Source organism: Lonchura striata, chromosome 5 (genome assembly GCF_046129695.1).
Source record: "Lonchura striata isolate bLonStr1 chromosome 5, bLonStr1.mat, whole genome shotgun sequence".
Classification (NCBI taxonomy): Eukaryota; Metazoa; Chordata; class Aves; order Passeriformes; family Estrildidae; genus Lonchura; species Lonchura striata.
In genome coordinates this window covers 48,891,002-48,911,221 of record NC_134607.1, presented here as the reverse complement: position 1 = coordinate 48,911,221, position 20,220 = coordinate 48,891,002, and the positions used below count along the sequence as shown (strand labels likewise).

The window sequence follows — 20,220 nt, the reverse complement described above, 5'->3', positions numbered from 1 at the left end:
ATTTGGGAAAAAAAATAGTCATCTTGGGTAGAAGTGCTTCAAAGATCCTTATTCCTACTTCACTCTGCAATTTTTGGATTATTTTACTCTAATACAATCTTGAAATGTGAACTTGCAGCTGGGATTGAACATGTGAAACACAGAGCCCTTTTCTTCATTAGTGACAGGGGACACTGAAGCTTTGACATTTCCGATACAGTGGCTCTTCAGCAGGCTGATTCTTCAGGATAACCAGGGCAAACCATCTGCACTGCACATCTTACTTGCAGCCCTAAGAACCACTTGGGGGCATGGGTTTAAATATTCTTGCAGTGCATCACGGTCATCTGTCATTTTCTTCACTACTTAATGAGGACAATCATGTAACTCCAGCTCAGAGCTGTCATGAACTGCCAGATCCTGACTAAAAGATCTATGGTGAAGGAAACAACATTTCCTTGTATGTGAAGATGGCTTTAAACACTATGCTCTGTGTTTCTCAAAGGTCTTGATTTTAAAAAAGCCCACATTTCCCAGTGGGAACCTCCATACTGGAGATGTAAATCCAGAACCTTTAGAGTGTTCCTTGTCCAAAAGAGTAAATATATTTTGTGCACATGTAACAAAAGATGATGCTAATTTGCCACCTCCACATCAAAAAACCTGAGAAACTTTCCCATCACTAATTCCTTTAAGCACTACTCTTCTTTATTCACAAGGCATACCTTTATGTATAGCTACAAGTTAATGGCCTGGAAAATGAAGCCCAGATTAAATGAAAAAATGCTTCTTAGGCAAATTTCTAGATATATTTTTTTAAAATGCAAGTCATCAGGAATGCATCTCTGTTTAGCAGGAAACAAATGGTAAGGATAGTCACCAGAGTACAGTGGGGGCCTCAGCCTCTTCTTAAACTGTGCTCAGGTATAATATCAGGTAGGACTAGCAGTAAGGGGGAGAAGTGGGGAAATTACTCTCTGTGTCTTAATACTGCAATCAATATGATTGATATTCTCAGAAAACAGTGAAAAGCCTATAAAGAAAAATCTAAATGAAAAAATAATTAAGACAGAAACAATTTTCATTTATTATTCAAGTTTTGGATTACCCCAAGTGGTTTTTAATTGTTCTATTTTTTATTGTAAACTAAATGACTGTTAACACTTATCCCAGATTTGTGAGTTAACTGAATATTCACATCTTTATTGTGCCTTTTGGAGAAGTTTCCTACTATTTTATGGCTGTCTCTTGCTTCTAAAAATTCTTTCAACCCTAATGAAATTTCATTTTAGTATGTGCATTATCTTGAAAATAATCCAAGGATATATATATTCAGTCATAAAATCCTAATTCATTTATGCATGTGTATGTACACTATATTATCTTTCATATCCCCTGTAATGTATTTAATCACAAAGTAATACTACCACTACAAAGCTGACAGCTTTTGTAACATACTGCAGCCGGGCAGAGGTGGTTTACCATGACAATGGAGCTAGATTAGACAAAAAACACTACTAATCTCCTTATAAATTTAAGCTTCATGATTGATGTTTAATTGTACCCAGATATGAACAAACTTACCTCAAAAAAGGCAATCTTGCCAAGAATTTAAAGGTCAAATGCTATGCAGAGAGACATAGCCAAATTCGATTTCACTTTATGTCAGAAATAAATGCATTGTCAGTGACTCAGTGCTGGCTACATATTCTGTGACTAATCTTAGACCACCATAAATAAGAAGCTGACAACAGCTATAAAACTGTTTCCATTCTCATCCATGAATCTCCAATTTCTAGTATCCAGTCACTACAAAACAATTCATGCAAACACACAGCTAAGGAAATGTCCTAATAATAACTAGTTTGTTGTAAATATGACTAAGCAACAACAAAGCAAGAAAGGGTCAGTCAGTGCAGAGTTTGTGGCAAAAAGTATGTGTTGTAGTGTAAATCCTTCACTTAGTAAAACTCCCAGTAATAAGACACATAAAACAAATGTTATTAAGTAAAAACTAGTTTGTTTTTTTTTTTCCCTGCTAGCACAGCTCCTTATAACATGGACCATAAAACAACATCAATGGCTCCCTAAAGCCGAAGCTTAATCCACAGTTTTCTCAGTCTCTCCTCAAGGACTAATTAATATCCAATCCCAAATTTCTCAGAAATCCCAACAATTAACTTTCTCAGGTGTCAGGCTTATTTAACACTGCTAGAAAACTTTTCCCCCATCCTGCAAGATGTGATGCACCCAGAAGTCTACTGTTCTCCTTTGTTATCAGAGGGTAACATCCCTTCTATGCAACTATCTCCAAGTCTGAATTCCATGCCCAGGTTCAGTCTTGCTTTAGCTCTGAGGGTTGGTTGTTTAGCAGCCATGGTGTAAAAGAAAACTTTGAGCCTTCTGATTGCATTTGAGAAACATCCAGAAATGCAGGAACACACGTATCTAACATCGAGCACAGCAGCTCAGCTCACTACATTATTTCCAGCCAACACTGTAAAATGTTGTGTAAGAGTATGCTCATGTCTAATAATTTTGAAAAGACAAAGCACAATAAGTGCTTTGTCTTTTTAAAATTGGATTTTGAGCCCTGCTGATGAACAGAAGTTTCTGAGCAAACAAGAGGACAGATGAACCAGGCATTTAAATTGCCTAGGTTCTGGACTGAAGGGGACCATCAGGGATCACAAACTAGCAGCATTTGTTGGGGAACTGCTGACAAGGAAGCCAACTTAGACAGAAAACTTTCATCAGAAATGTGTATGAATGTGCCACATCATAGTTCAAATAACAGATGTGGCCAGGCTTTAGTGGGATAGACTGTATGATGAGGAGGGGCAGTCATCAAAGTACAACCCTGGCTATTTTCACAATGTTAGCCAAAATATTCCAGCAAGGAGCTTGCCCTCATTTGGAGCTCATCCATTTGATCTGGAACCAAAGCAGCAATAGTTCAGCTGACAACATAGATGTGGTCTAGATTCATTCAGATACGCACATCCACAAGTCTAATTTTAACAAGTGCAGAAATCAAAGCTCATAATGGGAGACCAAGGCTTTGTGGACAGGAGGGATCCAGTGGAGATGTATGCCACTCAGGAAGTTAGCAACAAGAAGTCTAAGAGTAAGGGTAAGTCTGATCTTCAAGTTCAGTGTCTGACTCAAGTCTGCATAGCTGAGCTGCTCCCCTCCATTTGTCATTCTGAACCAAAACCTTGCTGCTGACACTGATTCTTTTGTTTATTATTTGACAGATCTGGGAAAATTCACTCTTTTAGTTGAAGTATATATGAGTGCTGCAACTCATCTTTTTAGTTATTCAAAAACTTAGTAATAAAGTATTACAAAAGCTAGGTTAGGTTTCTAAGCCTCTGGGGTACAGTAGTGCTCCTCCATCCCACCCCCGCTGTGTTTTCTAATTATCCTGAAACAGAGACCTCCTCAGCTTCATTGCATAAATTGATGTCACTTAAGAGAACAAAAATAAAAGAGCAAAATGTAATAATTTCTCCTGTAATTCAGTAGAAATGTGAAATCTTATCTGGATGTTTCTTGCTTAACATATATTTTTAAATGTTTATATTTAACAATCACCAAAGAAGAAAACAATCCCAAGAAATAGTCCCAAGAGCAGCAATCATCCCTAACTGGGAGACTGAAATAGGCCTTTGCTTCCTGGATTCAGATGTGAGCTCCTCTCCACTTTCAGTTTCGAAGATAGGTACACAGCTATTCACATAGAACTAATTCTATTTTGCACAGAATATCATCTCTATGTTTCACATGTCAAGTGAAAGCACTGCCAGGATTAGGTGAAGTGTTAAGTGTGTGTGTGGAGAGAAAAAGGATGACAGACTTTGGGTAACAATTTTTTACGTCAATGCCAGAAAACTTGTCTATGTTTTCTTTTAGATTTAGCTCACAATTTTCTTTCTTGTTTTAAAAAATCCAGCCTATGAAAAGTTATGACAAAGTTTGCTTGTAGAGGCTAAATTCTTCTCAATTTCCTGAATTCTGAGCAGCTTTATTGTCATTGAATTCATACCACTGACAGTTAGTAACAGCAAACAACAAAAATTTTGCTCCCAAAAATTTTTTTCAGACATACAGTCTCAAATATGCTAAATACACTAGGAACAAGGCAGATATTATATGACAAAAAATAATAGGTAAAATAAATTAATAAAATAACTATTCAAACTCACATGGAAAAAGGTGTTCTCATTGTGCTTTTAAAAATGGCAATTTATTCTCATCACTAGGTGTGTTCTAAAACAGGAGAAAGAGGACGCCCTGTTTCTCTTACTTCACTATTAGCAAGAAATATATAAACAACAGAATTATTTAACTGTATTGAAGCAGTTTTTTCATGTCTGCTTCTTTCATAGTCATCATTTAAATTAAACAAAAAATTAACTTGAATAATTATTTACCTTTTTCTGGAAGTGTACTGGCATTGCATATCCGTTCTTCACCATCACCAGCAGATGTTGCAGCTTTTATTTTAATTTGATAAGTAATGTTGGAAAGCAGATTTCTAAAAGTATGCAGTGTAGCATAAGATGAAAAATTTGTAGAATTTCCTTCGACTGCTACGATGTAATGTGTGATTATGCCATTGGCTGAAGCAGGAGGGTCCCACTGTACTAGGATCGATTGCCAATTTGTTGCAATACAACGAATGTTCTGTACAGCGTCTGGCACTTAAAGGATACACAGGCATCAAAGATTAACATGCACACACAACTAAAGTGGTAATCACAGAACAGTACCATTAGAGAAGCAGACCCAGTGTTCACAGTGAGAGTCAAGCACTGCAGTGTTAGATAAATTAATAAAAAACCACATTGAAAGAAAAGAGCTATGACTTTGTTCTCATTAGATGGTTCATTTCCAGCTGCTGTGAATGTGACTGATGTTAGTACTTGAGAAAGAAGAGGCCATCTATCTATCTGGCTTCTTCCTAGTTGTGGGCTTCAGTTTTGTTTCCCCAACAAAACTTTTTGCTCATATTTTCCCCATATTTTTTTAAACACAGTGTACTATAACATACACAGTATACATACTCTATATACCTACTCCATATACATAGCAAAAGCATCAACTGCATAAGTTCCTTATTTTTCTGTTTTCTTATTTATCTGTCAGCCTTATTTCTTTCAGGCACTATATTACATTTCTCTGTCCAGTCACTGGGCAGATTTCAGAGCTTTCATATAAATTCTTTCAATTTATTTTTTCCCATCTATTTTCTGGTTGTAGCAAAACAAATTTTTTAAATGCTCATAAAAAATTAATGAAGGCAGAAAATACTACAATCACTTTGAAAATAGAGCAATTATTTATGAATAATTGGTTAAAGAGAAATGAAGAAAATACCACAAGTATGGAATGTCAGTGATGAAATGAAACAACTGATGGATGACCATGGTTTTGAGGAGGACCTTCAGCTTCAACTGCAGGAGTCCAACAGCCAAACTGGTCCAGATTTCTGATGGTATAACTCTTTGGTACAAAAGACAGAAAACTTTTCCCCAGAAACTCTTCTTTACTGGTTCTGGAAAGAATCTTCACTGGAAGCATAATCTTAGCAGACCTGTAGTCATCATATGGGATCTTTTTATTCTGGGGTCTGCTCCCTTTGCTAACAGTGTAGAAGAACCTTGGAGTCTCCTAACCCATGCTTGTTCCCTGGCACTGACAGTTCTTACAGAGCCTGAGGGTTGCTCTGACCTAGCAAAGGAGATGCAGTTTTGCACAACAACCATTTACACACACCCAAAGGCTCTCTTTAGTGAATGTTATGTATTTCACTTTTAGTGGCTAGCTTCCTATCTAAAATAAATTCTAAAAAAAAAAAAAAAAGTTAAAAATTTATATTTGTCTAATATAATTTCCAGTTCATTTGCCAGTCTTTTGTCCAGCTGCTTTTGATACTGCTAATGTTTCAGCTATTTTCACAGGGATCTGAATTATTGCTTTGATCTGCAAAGACTGATACCTATCTAATTTTCCTCCCTTTATCTGTGTTGCTATTAAAAGATTTATAGTAGCCACGTAAGCCTCTCATTTCAGATGAGGACATTTTTAATTCTACACTTCCGAAATCAGACTTCAAACCTGGTCTACAATAGGAATGTGAATTGGTGCTACACAGGCAAGAGACAATGAGTTAGTGTGAGGAAGACTTTTTCAACCATACAAGGAAAACAAATATAAATATATTTAAAACTATCAGAACTGCAGCTTAGAAAAAATAATATCTAACCTGATTCCATCGTTGTAAATTGGACAGCATTACTGAACTGATTGCCATTCCCAAGCTTGGTAAATGCAGAGACACTGATAACATAGGGGCTGTATGGTTCTAATCCAACAATGTTTGCCTCATGGTTTGAACCTGAAATGTTCTTAAGGAAGGAAATATTATTAGTACACAATTAATCTCTAGAAACATTGTAGCCTTCACCTTGAACTTGCTGAAATGAACAGATTTACAGCCACAGTTTTTCCTCTTCCACTCCGAGTAGCTTTCAGTCAAATACTGAAAACTATTTCTAGCTTCACATCAACCCCTCTCACCTTCTATTTCCTTACAGATCTTTGGTGGTTTTTATGAGTACCCAAAGAATGTGTTTCCAAAGGTAGCTGGCTGTAGAATCGGCAGTTCCACCTTCACATACACATTGTGGCCTTCAGGCATTGTGGAAGAAACTAGGATGATGCACACTGGGGAATAACAGAAGACCTCACTCTAGCACTGTCTTTTCCTGCAGCTTTTACAAGCATCACCGATGAACAGGGCTCACTATATAGTTTCTAAGCTTGAGATGCAATCCTGACCTCAGCTTGCTGAGTACATGGAGTATTCCTTGAGGCCACTGAAGCAATCAGATTTAAGCCTTGATCAAATTTTGTATATCATAATATTATAGATTCACAGAATGGCTTGGGTTGGAAGGTGCCTTTAAAGACCATCCAGTTCTAACCTCCATACTGTGAGCAGGGAATCGTCCATAAGACCGGATTACTCAGAGCTTCACCCAGCCTGGCCCTGAGCATTTACAATTTACTCAGTTCTTATTATTTGATTTATTTTTTTTATAAAGAACTCAGGACAGTTTTTACTGTTTTTTGAGATAGTAATTATTTTTGAATCTCGCAAGTCCATAGGTACCAAATAGTTAAACAAAAGTAGCCACAAAGCAATTAACTTCTGCCATTTTCTAACATTAAGCTTACACTAAAATACCAAGTAAGATTAATAAATGTCATTGTTAATGAAACATTAGAAGCTCAAAGCACATTAAAATAGAATATTTTTTCCTGTTTAATTTGAAAAATGGAATTACAGGTAACATGGGAAGGAAAATAAGCTGTCTTACCAAATAGGAATTTACAGATGCTTCATAATTCTAGGAGCATAATGAACATTTAAAATATTTGCCATATCTTTTTTTTCCTAAAGCATGAAAAAATACTTTAAAATATTATACACTCTTAATTATAAACATACCCAAAAAAATAATTTTTCAGTGTTGTTTTGATAAATCTTAAAATTATATGTCATAATAACACCATTTGACTGGGGACTTGGATCCCATTTTAGCCACACGGAATCTGCGGTGTAGTTGATGATGGTCAAATTCTGGGGTGGAGCTAATGGCACTGCAAAAGAGAAATGCCATTGAGTACCAAATGACAAATACTCCAGGTAAAACAATACGTACAGGAGAACACAGGTACTTTTGTTAACATTTGTATCTGAATTCAAGCTAACAGTACTTCATTGCTATTTCAGGCCTTTTTCTTCCTCTTTGACATGAAACAAATTCCATTAATCCAGAATACATGTTTAGTCAGCAAAGGATATTCTTAGAGATCTATCAAATCTATTAATCACTTAAACATCCCTACTGTCAGAACCTTAGATGATTAATTTAACAGAAGTCATATTACATATATAACTGGAATACAATATAGTTTGCTTCCTACACCATATATGGAGCACAACTCATCATATATTTAAAAGATGTGTAATTTACCATGCAGTGGAGATGAGGTCCATGTAAGGGAGAACTGTGTGAATATGTCAGAAATATTTCCATGTTTTATCATTTTTCAATTACATGGGGGGATGAAGAGAAAGGTACTGTTTTCTTCAAAATCCCTGGCACTTTGCAAACCATAACACATTCCAAAGACAACAAATATTTCTTCATGGAGTTATTTTTGTAATCCTATGCAGAATGTGACCTCCTCTTATGCACTGTGGCACAAGGAGGAGCACTCAGGAAATACTTGCCTTGAAGTGCTTCCTTTGTCTGAAAGCTCTTCATTCACAGACCAATGGAAAATGAATCCTTCATATCAACAGGTCTGATGCTCAGATCTAAGATGGATGCTCTAAGATATGGCTGACATTCTGAAGTTGTTTACAATTGAATTTGCTCACCTGACTCATCTGTGTAGAACTGAAGCACAGCAGGTGGACCAAGTCCTTTTATTGTTCTGGCAGCTGTATAAATGCGGTACAATGTGAATGGCAGAAGGTCTTCCAAAATGATAAAATTACTGGTGGTAGAGAATGAGTTATTCCTTTCTGGCCCAAATAGATTTAAATCATAATGTATTATAATACCATTTGGCTTAATGGGAGGGTCCCATGAGAGCATAACTGAGGTAGTTGAGAGATTTGAAAATGTTTTCATTATAGGCGCTGATTCTGGTACTATATGAAGAAATAAGAAAGAGAAAAACAAGGATAATCTCAGAAAAATATGAGTTACAACGAAAAGTTCTATTTCACAGATATAAAATAGAAATGTGCAGCAGTTGTTTGTGTCACTGTATGGCAAAAACACTTTAAGTGAAACAAGAAAAATAAAAAATTTTTTTTCTTTTAGAAAAATATTTGGGCTTTTTTTTATACATTTCCTTAGGAATTAATAAAATATCTTAATCTTACCATCTTCATCAGTTCTTATATGAAGACTTAGAGCATGATGTTCAGAAGATCCTTTATCAGTGGCTGGTGTGATTTTCAAAATGTAATCAGTGTATTTCTCCAGATCATCAAAAATTATGCTTGTGTTGTAAGTAAGGAAAGATAATATCTTACTGGTTCCCAGTTGCATTAAACTTAGAGAAACATGAAAGAAGACTAAGCCATTTGGCTGGGATGGTGGAAGCCAGCTTACATTTACAGAAGATGAGGAAATGTTTTGATAGATCAGATTTTCAACAAAACCTTCTGGGACTATGAGAGATAATAAGCAAAAAATTAAATGCATGGATTACAGTAATAAAACATCCAAACCCCAACCAGAAATAACTGTTCAAAACATAATTAGTCTGAAAGTGTCAGTTGTAATATCTTTTACAACTTTTAAAAATAATTTGTGTTTCAATATCAAAAGCAAATAGTTGAAGGTATATATGAATCATATTTTCTGTTAAATTTGTTTAGGAAAAGAGTCTTAATGAAAGCTTAAGAAAATAAGTTTATTGCTTTTATCCATAGAGATTTGTGCTCTATGTTCTTAGTATTTCAAAGACTCAGATCAAAATGCCTTCCTTGCAAAGCTAAATATTGCAGCATTGAAAACCACATTTAATGGTCTTTTTTAACTTTGCCATCACAACAGTAAAATAATTTTTAAGTTAGAGAATATTTAATAAATATTTAACAAAAGCACTGATATACAATAAATACTAAAAAAGTTATTAACTTACTATCCTGATCTGTATACACATCGATTTTTTCACTGGTTTTGTTTCCATCTCCAAATGCTGTGCTTGCAGTTAACCACAAAGTATAATGGCTGTATTTTGCCAAGTCATCCAGCACTACAAATGGAGACACACTGACGTTGCTGTCATTACCATAACTTGTGAAATTCTAAAGAGTGAAATAAAAGAAAATGTTACCACTTAAAATGTTTTTTATTAATTGATTTCTCTCTCTAGTTCCCCATTTAGCCATCACCATCACTACCAGCAGACATGATTTACCATAGCACTCAGAAGACATAAACCTATGCTTTGACTCCTAATGAGTACTGATTTTTCTGAAATACTTGATTGTATGATGTCTATTTATACTCTTTGTCAGTACTAGAGAGTACATAATTGGCTTCTTCTGTTGTTTGTAATTGTTGAATGCCAATTCAGGGATTAAAGCTGTAATATTGCAGTGTTTTTATCCATATTTCATCTAGAAAACAACAAAAAACCCCAGTATCTGCTAATTGTTTATAGATTACATGAATCACACATGCCTTGACTGATCATTAATCAAATCAGAGGACTTTCCCTCTTTAATCTATTTTTATGAGAGTAGATTTTGAACTTAAAGCTTTCAGTTGCAGAGATCTCACCTCACCCTTGGTAAACTGTTCCTTTTGCTAGTTGTCCTATGCAGTAACACCATGCCATTATCTTTAAGGAAATGTCTATAGTGAGTGGATCATGTTAAACTGAAGGCATCAACTGAATTTTTTTCTTTTGTGCAGTGACTTGCTACTGAAAGAATAGCAGCAGAACCTAGTCCCGCTGTCTTTTGAACTATATAAATCAATGTCATTGATACTGTGACTACAACAATAAGTCAGTGCTTCAGATCAGCACCTCTGAGGAGGCTATTCCTGTTTAGAATCAACAATTTTGGAAGATGAAAAGAAAAAATATAAAGCATATTATTTTCGCAAGTTCAGCTACATCACATAAGTGAATGTGTTGAATCATCCACTGATTTATAGAAACCTAGCTTAGATGATCCAACACAGTTTGGTTCATGGTTTGAAAATTGTTGAGAAGTTATTTAGCCCATAAGCATATTCAGCTCAAGCTTGGGGTAGCAAGTCAAATCTTCACTGCTGATTCAAAGAGCCAGTAGCATTTCTCTCCAGCGGCCACATTGCCCCATTGAGCAGATGGCATGGCCAGCACTTCTCAGGACCAAAGAAATCCTAATTTTTTCTACATAGCAATATTTTTAGGGTTGGCTGGATTTTGCCCAACCCCCTGATGAATTCCAGCTATTTGGCCTGCCCCCTATTTTTGGTATTAGATCAATTCCACACCTTCCACTTCTTTAAAATGCAAGTTGGCTTTCAAGTGTTTTTCTGAAAAAGAGAGGCCATGAGAGCAAACTTACTATAGCAGGAAAAAGGCTATAGAAATATTTGAGTACGAAAATTTAGAAATACCACATATAAGCACAGGCATGCTAAAACTGCATACTGAAAAATGTATTATATTTCTCATGAGGAAAGTTCCTACTGAAGAAGTCACTGTGATATGCTCTATCACACAGTTGAATCAGTACTGTGCAAACTGATGGCTCAGTATGCAATCTTGCTATTACCAATTCATATAAATTTATGTATCTAATGCAACGCTTCACCAATTTTTCTACAGGCAAAATATTTTTATTTTTGCAGAAAACAATAGGTGACACTCATTTATTTCCCTGAGATTTTTATGCCCGTATCTGAAGACCTAGTTTTGCAGTCACTAGTACTGACATAACATAAATAAGCAAACAGTTTGTCAATGAAAATTTAAACCTTTGCTTGGAATGCAGAACAGAAGCTGCACAAATTGTGAGTATAAATTTTTGTATCCACTCTTATTAACTGACTATAAGCACATTGTTAGTTTTGGCCAATAGATTAGGTTAAGTCAGCATCAGTTAAAATACAAAAAATTCCACCTTAATATATGAATTTATTCTAGAAGTAGTTTGGCTTTCATACTAGCTTCCTATCTAACTGAAAAATGCTGGAAAGAGCTTTGTGTTACATTTGGTAAGTTAAGATAGAGGAAACAGTGGATCAGATTCTAAGGTATTTAGTTAAACTTTCTGGTACTCAAGCAGGGTATGACAGAAAACATCATCTGGCCCAGGAGAAGCATTCTAATACCCTCTTGTTGTTACTATTATTATTGTTGTTAGCAATAGTTAGTAGTTTATAACAACAATTAATAATCAGATTTTTTTAAATAAAACCTTAAATAATTACCTGAGTTTTCAAGGTAAAAATGTCAAGGCTAACATGTCAAGTTTTGATCCTAGATTTAATGGGAGTTATTGGTATGAACAGCTGAAAATGTAACTCTTAATTTAAAAAGACCTTTACAATTTAGGCAGCTGTCTGGCAGTTGAGGACTCAGTGAACCAATGTGAATAACAGGGTTTTGGTGTGTCAACAAAAACTATTTTAAGAGGTAGCTCCTTTACTGTAAGGAGCTCAAGGAGTGATGATATCTCAAACTACTGATATTTCAAAATACTAGGGAAAAAAAAGGAATACATAATTAAGAGTAACAGTGAGCAGGAAGAGCTGTGTGGGTACAAAATGAGAAAAGATGAAACTTGTGCTAATTGTACCCTGGGGATAGAACACTATAGGAAGTTTTACAATTAACTGTGGCTGTAGATGAAAGCAAACAGCTTAGGATCTTTGGCTACAGCTGAAGAAATTCTTCCTTCTGTTCCTTTCTTCATCCATACATGAAAGAAGTTTTGACATAGCAAAGTATCAGATTATTAAAAGCAGCTAAGTGTAAGCAATACACTCAAGCAATGAAAGTGTCAGCAGAAACTAGCATCTTCTTCACCTCAGGAAGTGGCAGATATTTCCAGTGGCATAAAGCTGTATTTAGCTGTATAAGGAAAACATGGTGATGCTCTTCTCTGCTAACATTTTACCCCATTCTGTTTTCTTCTTTAGGTTCATTGCATTGCATTCTTATTTTGAGTCAGAGGACACATACTTGATTCTGGGAATCAGTTGAGAGTGGTGTCTCTGTGAAAGCTAATCAAGCCATCCTTCAAGGGGTTAATATTCACCATTTCAGCAAAAACTTAAGGGAAGTTATTTCCTTTTTGTTTGCTGTACTATTCTGAGACAAGCTTTTTTAAAAATTTGCAGTGTATTGTAGGGAAGTTGTCCTTTTTATCCCTACTTTGGTCATACTGATGAAAGAAAATGGTTGATTGTTAAGTAACAGCACATTGTTTGCATCCCTTGTCTGGATCCTAAGCATAGACAAGTTAATTTCACTCTGAGCTGTATCAAGTCATATTCACTTTGCTTGGTTTGAGGTAGAGGTTGAATGATTTGGGGTCAGATATTCAGTTGCTAGAAGGATCATAGGCTTTTTTTCAGTCCTTGCCCCTGGTTCCCCTGTTTGGCACATTTCCTCTGTACTGAAATTCCTAAACTGGGGAAATTTATCGAAGCATATATTTATGTTTGTAATTAGCACCTTTCTACTTTTTTGCTAATCAAAACAGAAGTATATAGAGATTGAATAACAGAGTTCATTCAAGCCAATGATAACTTTCATAGATTTATATTTAGCCATGAGAAAACTACTACCATTGAGTCTTTGATTTATTTCCTTGATAGGACTGAGAATATGGGCATTATGATTGCTTCAAGCACCAGTCAAGGCATTGTGGAGCAAAACTTGCAAAGCTGCTATTGCAAACAGTGAGATCTTGAACTTCAGGAACCCAGCAGTGTCACAGAGAAGTAACATGAAGAAAAGGTACAGTGTCATGTCACCTATGAAGGTAGTATTTTTTGTCAGCACACATGTCATATCTTTACTGCACTGGGACAGGATATATACACCAAGAAGTAGCATTTTCCCTAGACCTATGACAGCAGAAGATGAAAGATAAAGCTGAACTGGAACCTAGCCTAATGCAGGTAATGGTTTATTCTAGTTGGCTGCCAGCCATTCCTCCCTTTATGACACATTTTCTTTTACAACTGTCAGCATCCCCATAGAAACAGCCCACTCATCTACCAAAATCCTTAAATCTAATCTCCATCACTAAATATTTCCTTCTGCTATTCTGGTCTTGAACCTTGGGTCTGAGCATCCCAGGCCTTCTGACTGGACAGCTGCAGTTGTTATTTTTCATGTACAGCAGTAAAGAAAAGAAACTATACATTATTTTTTTGACTGTTGAGGGTACATAAATTTTCCCTTTTTGAAGAAAACTCAAATTTCTGCATCATGTCAAGGAGTAAACTGCATCTTTTATCTCAGGTCTTTTTTGGTATTTGGGCATTTTTTCCCTAAACAAAATCCTTCATTTTGCAACTACTAACTTCCTAGTTTTAACATATTAATTGTCAGTGGTTTATATTGATTAGGTTTTAATATGCCTGAGCATTTTGAGAATATGTGAGAAGTGATAAATTAAGACAACAAAATAGCACAGACAGTGATAAATTGAGACAACAGAATAGTTTAGTATGACTTCTGTATCTATTTCAGATTATGAGAGCATTGGGAGATATTAATCTGCTTGATATTCTTCAGCAAGGGTGTTTATTCAGGCATCTAGAAGTTATGCTTTAAGACTTGGACCTCTGGCATTATGTCCTGAAAAGAAGCAGAGGAGACTGGTAGAGAATGGCTACTCACAATGTGAAAATATGAAATGTGAAAAGATCACCCACTTTTTCAACTGTCCTTTATAATTTGTCAAAATGAAAATACAGCTTGGTTAAACATAAGCAGAACGATGACCTCGGCACAAAGTATTTCAACCAAGGATTCTTTCTTTCCAAATGTGTGCAATACAAAACTTAGCAACAGACCCTGCAATTACATGGTTGTACTTCTAAGTTACAAAAAGTTGTAAGCTATATATGTATGCATAGTCATGTAGGTTACAACTGTCCATATATATCATATATGTGTGTATATATATATAGTCACATATCAGGCTGACTTTCACACATGCATTTCTCTGTTGTAAAAGGAGTAATATAAAATATCTGACAGAAATGAGTTGGCTTTTTTTCACCTGTTTGAAATCTGTCTTGCATCCCCAAGAAATCCAAGGTATAGATTAGGACTGCAGTGTAGATATGGTAGTTGCCATGCTAAACAGTGAGCAGACAGGATGTAAAGGGCAGAAATAATTAAAGACAGTATTAATATTTGATCATGATTTGAGAGATTAATGTTCATATCCCATGGGTAGTAAGAGAAGATGCAACAGCAGCTGAAACCTGCATTCTGAGGGCAAAGGAATGGGATAAAAATCAAAGTCAAAAGGATGAAAATGGTAGGTTCCACACACAGAGGTAGAACTACTGTCAGCATTTTTCTCCTGAAAACACATAATATGCCAAAGCAGCAGTAACTTCCACTTGTGCCACCATCCATTCCTGACCTAACTACATCACATGATAATAAAACTGGACCTTCACCTTGATGGGCCAATGCTACTGTGCTCCATCTTCCCTATCTTCCTCCTTTATTTCCAGAATCCTGGGCACATCCCGGGGGGTTTTATCTCTCTCTCCCTCAGAGTGTCAGCTTCACCTTACTCATTCATCTCAGAGTTGCACCTTCCTTAAGGCAGGAATAGTCCAAGTCCATAGTCCTCCTCTAAAATTCCTTGAAATGTCCTTCATAGGATGGGCTAGCTCAGGTGATGCAGAGTTTGTCCAGAGATTTAAGAAAAAAATTTTTGCTGTAACAGTATGTGCAAACAGTCTATTATCTGAACTGTAGCCCTGATTTTAATCTCATCAGAATGTGAATTCACGGCACAGTCCTGCTTGCACCTGAAATTATGCAGAGTCCAGCAACTACATACCTTCACAGAAGTCAGAGACGTGTATACACTGAAGTGTGTCAGCGATTGTTCACTCACAGTTATTTTTAACACTTGTGAATATTTTTTCTAGTTATCCTCAAAAACGTGCATACCTCACCCTAGACATATCTTTATCATAAATTTTATGCAGTCAAGGCTATTTTCCATACATAATTTTCTAAATGAATTTATATTTCTTGTTTTTCTACCACATGTGTAAAACTTGTGATCAAAAACCTGTAAAGGAAGCTTATTTCTCTTAATTGTTTTTCTGCACCATAATATATTCACAGAAAGTAGAACAGAAAGACTATATACAATTAATAAGTGTAGTGCATAATAAAGGATGAAATAAGCAAGAGCAAAAAAAACGAAATGAAAATGTATCTCCAAAATATTATTTATAAGATTTTGTCTTTTAATCTTTAACTTCAGAATAACATCTTTGCTTCAATATACTAAATAGTAATTTCATTTTGAGAGTAAGAAAAATATGAAAAAAAATGCATTCCCTACTTTCACATCACCTTCATATTTTCAATACTGTACAAACAAGTATTAAAAAGTAAAACCAGAACCAGAAACTTACTCAAATTGATTGATTAGACTAAAATAAACACTCTCGAGGGTGTGCCATGCATGTAGTAGGTCTTGAGTCTATCCACTACATATGTTAAGTGTGTAGATATGTATTAGGTGTATGTGTGCATATATATACATATATATATATGGACATATAAACTTTGCATAATGGAATATTACACAAAATCTATTTGCATTAATGCTTTATATGATATGAATGCTCAATGAGATGCAGTGTAACATATAAGATTACAGGATGTGCTTCTGTCTTTATAAGTTTAAAAACTTAGATCTTTAAATTTACATACATGTAAGTTTAAAAACTATATCATGATGAAGGAAATATGAAAAATCAATTTATTGAAAATTATAAAACTGATTTAATCTTTAAGTAATTATTAGAATATTTCATTTACTTCTATGAAAGAATATAAAAATAAGCTTACCTGTGTGAATATTCCTGAATTGTTTTTGAAATAAACTGAGTAGTACAGTATATTTCCATTAGGCTTTTGAGGAGGAGTCCAGAATAGCATTATTGACGTGGAAGAAAGGTTTCTGTATGTAACATCTTTTGGTGGATCACTTGGTGCTGGAAAAATGTTAAGTTTTAGCATTCCTAAAGCTTTTGTACCTCAAGGTTTTGTGCACTTTAGTATCTGAGGATCATCCACTATAGTAGATTTTACAACATCCTATGTCAAATGAAATGTATTTCTGATTATGGTTTACAAAATAATAATATAAAACTGTATATGTAAGATGAATTATTAAAACACTTTTTCAACCATATTTGTATTTAGCTGCATTTGTAAACAGGTAAGATTTTTCTACAAGATTTTTCTTGTAGTATTTGTCCGTACTTACTGCTTTGTGCACATAGAAAATCTAATTTGCAGAGATGGAAGTTGACTGAGTTACATGTCTATACTCCAAACACAGGTAGTAGGGAAAAAAAAAGGATTTTTTTCACAAAACCTAAATTTAAAGCCTTTTTCTCTCTGATTATTAACAGAATTGGGGCTCCCAACTCATATAGGTAAACCAGATACTTAAGCTTGGACAGTATGATAATTTATATTTTTTCCTCTTTTCTCATCCTATTGAATGTACAGGAAGACCTCTGTAAACTTTCTTCCATTAGTCTCTCCTATTTATAAAGAATAGCAGCATATGGTTCTTCTCAGTAACACAGTGATATAGGAGAATTAAATTCAATTCTTTAAGTCAGTTTAGGAGAATTTAAATCCATATTTCTCACCATCCAAGAAAATGCTCTACAGAGCTTGCAGTAGAGTACTGAAGACTATGAGTTATGTATCTTTCTTGCTTTGTGCTGCTGTAGTTTGCGTAAAATATCAAAATATTAATTGGAGGGGGAGCCCCAGAACCAGTTCCTTAAAGTCTGTCCCTATCAAGTCAATTCATATTCCCATAACAGTTTCAATAGCAACTCTGAATATCTACAACCTGATGATGTAGACAGATTTTGGAGGGATGGCTCAAATAGATGCTAATCATACAAATGGTTCTGCATTGGGGAATTCTTTATATCTATGCAGAATGATTCTCAAGTATGCCTGCATACTATTTATTTTGGAACAGATTATAGAAGTATGACTGATGGAAAACCAGAAACAAAAATTAAACTGAATGACTTTCAAAACACAGTCATATAAATATCACTTTCCATGTTGGAAGTATAAAATAATTCAAATACAATAAACAAACCAATATACACTTACAGCGTTCATTTTCAAATTAAAAATATTTCAGACTTGAGAGGGATACTCTAAGTAGAGTATTTCCCTATCAGAAGTTACATCACAGCTGCTTAAAGGATCTATAAAAATATATTACAAAAATAATATTATTTATTTCAAAGTTTAGAATGAAATTATTTGGATCTTATCTGTCCTGAAGAGAAATGCTAAGTTTTTATCTCAGTAAATTAATGGAAATACCTATCATCATTTTATAGAGCCATAGATACATGTATACACAAAGATAGAGAGACAGGTAGAATGTCTGTTCTCTACAAGTCAAATGTCACTTCTACTTCAGTGGCTTTATTAACTTAAATAAGGCTGACAGAATTTTAAGGCTGAATGAAAATACAGGTTCATATTGTATATAACCTTACCTCCTTCAGAAGTTCTGAATGTTATAGTATCACTTTTTATGTTGCCATCTCCAAATCTTGTACTTGCTGTTAGGAAAGCACTATACTCATAGTTATATTCTAGGTCTGTGAATTCCAGTGATGTTTCTGTTACATTTACACTCCTCTTTGACATTTTATTCCTAAAGAAAAAGTATTTTATTAATTGCATACACAAAACATTTATTTATATATATATAATTACAGCATTTTTTGCAAAAATTAAAAATGCAGTATCATGTTAAATACAGGTAGTTTAGGTTTTTAAAAGAGGCTAGGATAAATTTTTCTCTTTTATGGTGAAAAGCTAACTTTTGTGCCATGACATCGCAGTAGGGCTCTTAATTTTGTTTCTTAAAGATAATAACACCCAAAAACCCCACAGAAATAAGTTTGCAAGTTACATCAATAAAGACAATGGTTATTTGAAATATTAAGGAGGAGTATTTCTATCTATTAACTGCTTTCAAATGGTTATGTGGTACCCTTGGGAAGGACACAGTAGGGCATAACTAAACTGTCTCCCTGGACAGGAATAGCGAAATATAAAAAGATTATAGGGAGCATGCCCTACTGTGACTCTGTGAAATTGGTCAGAAGGCTGAAGTTATAAATGGAATAATAGAAGATGATATGGAACAGGAATTAGCTGGTGCTGAGTTAATTCTAGTGGAATGTAGCAGAGGATCAGAATGGAACTCCAATCAGGTCAAAACCCGCCTAGAAAGACTGTAAGATGTAACATTAATAAAAGGCTGGTATTAGCATAGATATGAAATGATTATCAGAAAGTAAAATAAGATATAGAAATAACTTATATAGAATTCAAGAAGTCTTATATTCCTTGTAAAATTAACATAATATTTTTAGAAAAAATAGGAGGAAAATAAAAACCTAACATTTCATTCCTTCAAAGATCTCTGTATGAGTAGGTGTTCTGTGTCTCTAATAGGATTTCATACAGAGATGATAATTTGATAATTAAAATAAAATATCTTGCTCCAGAAGCCACCATGAAACTCTTCACAAATGACAATGTGTTCTAATACTAAAAAAAAGCAAAAAGAGATTCAAAATTACCAGACTTCCATCCTTTGATAACTGAATGACTGTCCCATTGCCAAAGATCACCATCTAATTTATCTGAAATAAGGTTACATTAACCAACAACTGGATTGAGAAAATGTATGAGAAAAAAAAAAAAAAAATCCTTCCTAACCCTCAGATTTTGAGTGGAATGTCACTTGACATGGGAAACACTTTTGGTAACAGAGATTTTTCTCAAACTTCTGACATTTTTAATAGTCAGTAAAATTTACAAGAGATTGCAGCTGCAGTTATCAAACTCTATACAAAGAAAGACATTTTTTCCTGGATCTTTGCCCAATGTATTCTTAGTATGGAAATACATATCTGGTTATAATTTAAGTAAGAAGAAAATCCACAGCTTAGTGTTGCTAACATTTCTAGTCTGAATAACTGCATTCTTACATCTGAGTTGCCAAAAAACATTTCCACAACCAGGCACAGAAAGAAGAACAAAAACTTGAGGGAAGCTGATTTTCTGCTTAGAAATAACTGAGATTGCAATAAAAATAAGAAAGCACTGATCAAAGTGACTGCAGCCTTCCCAGAAATTGAGAAAATACCTAGCAGAATAAGTTAAGCCAAGAAATTTTACTAAAGAAAAATAATAAAAGGTTTTAAATCACATTTTTTTCAAACATGCGGACAACACAGATTCCAAGAAATTGCATAATTCCATTTGGCAAAGACAGGTACCATATTTTCTTAAAAATCTGTACCTCAAAATAGACCTAGTCAATAAGCATCTCACAAAAATTTGCAGAAAAGAATA

At 34.7% G+C, this 20,220-nt stretch overlaps 1 protein-coding gene across 1 annotated transcript in view; it reads right to left on the bottom strand.

Annotated features, from left to right (window-relative positions):
- PTPRQ (protein tyrosine phosphatase receptor type Q) overlaps positions 1-20,220 on the bottom strand; it is a 124,179-nt gene that overhangs the window by 53,233 nt on the left and 50,726 nt on the right. Inside the window, exons 36-43 of the mRNA XM_077783541.1 lie at positions 18,345-18,505; positions 16,648-16,793; positions 9,718-9,883; positions 8,951-9,241; positions 8,438-8,713; positions 7,499-7,650; positions 6,251-6,392; positions 4,416-4,685 (exon numbers count right to left, since the gene is read on the bottom strand). Of these exons, the coding sequence (XP_077639667.1) occupies positions 4,416-4,685; positions 6,251-6,392; positions 7,499-7,650; positions 8,438-8,713; positions 8,951-9,241; positions 9,718-9,883; positions 16,648-16,793; positions 18,345-18,505 (1,604 nt within the window). The remainder of the gene's footprint in view (positions 1-4,415; positions 4,686-6,250; positions 6,393-7,498; positions 7,651-8,437; positions 8,714-8,950; positions 9,242-9,717; positions 9,884-16,647; positions 16,794-18,344; positions 18,506-20,220) is intronic.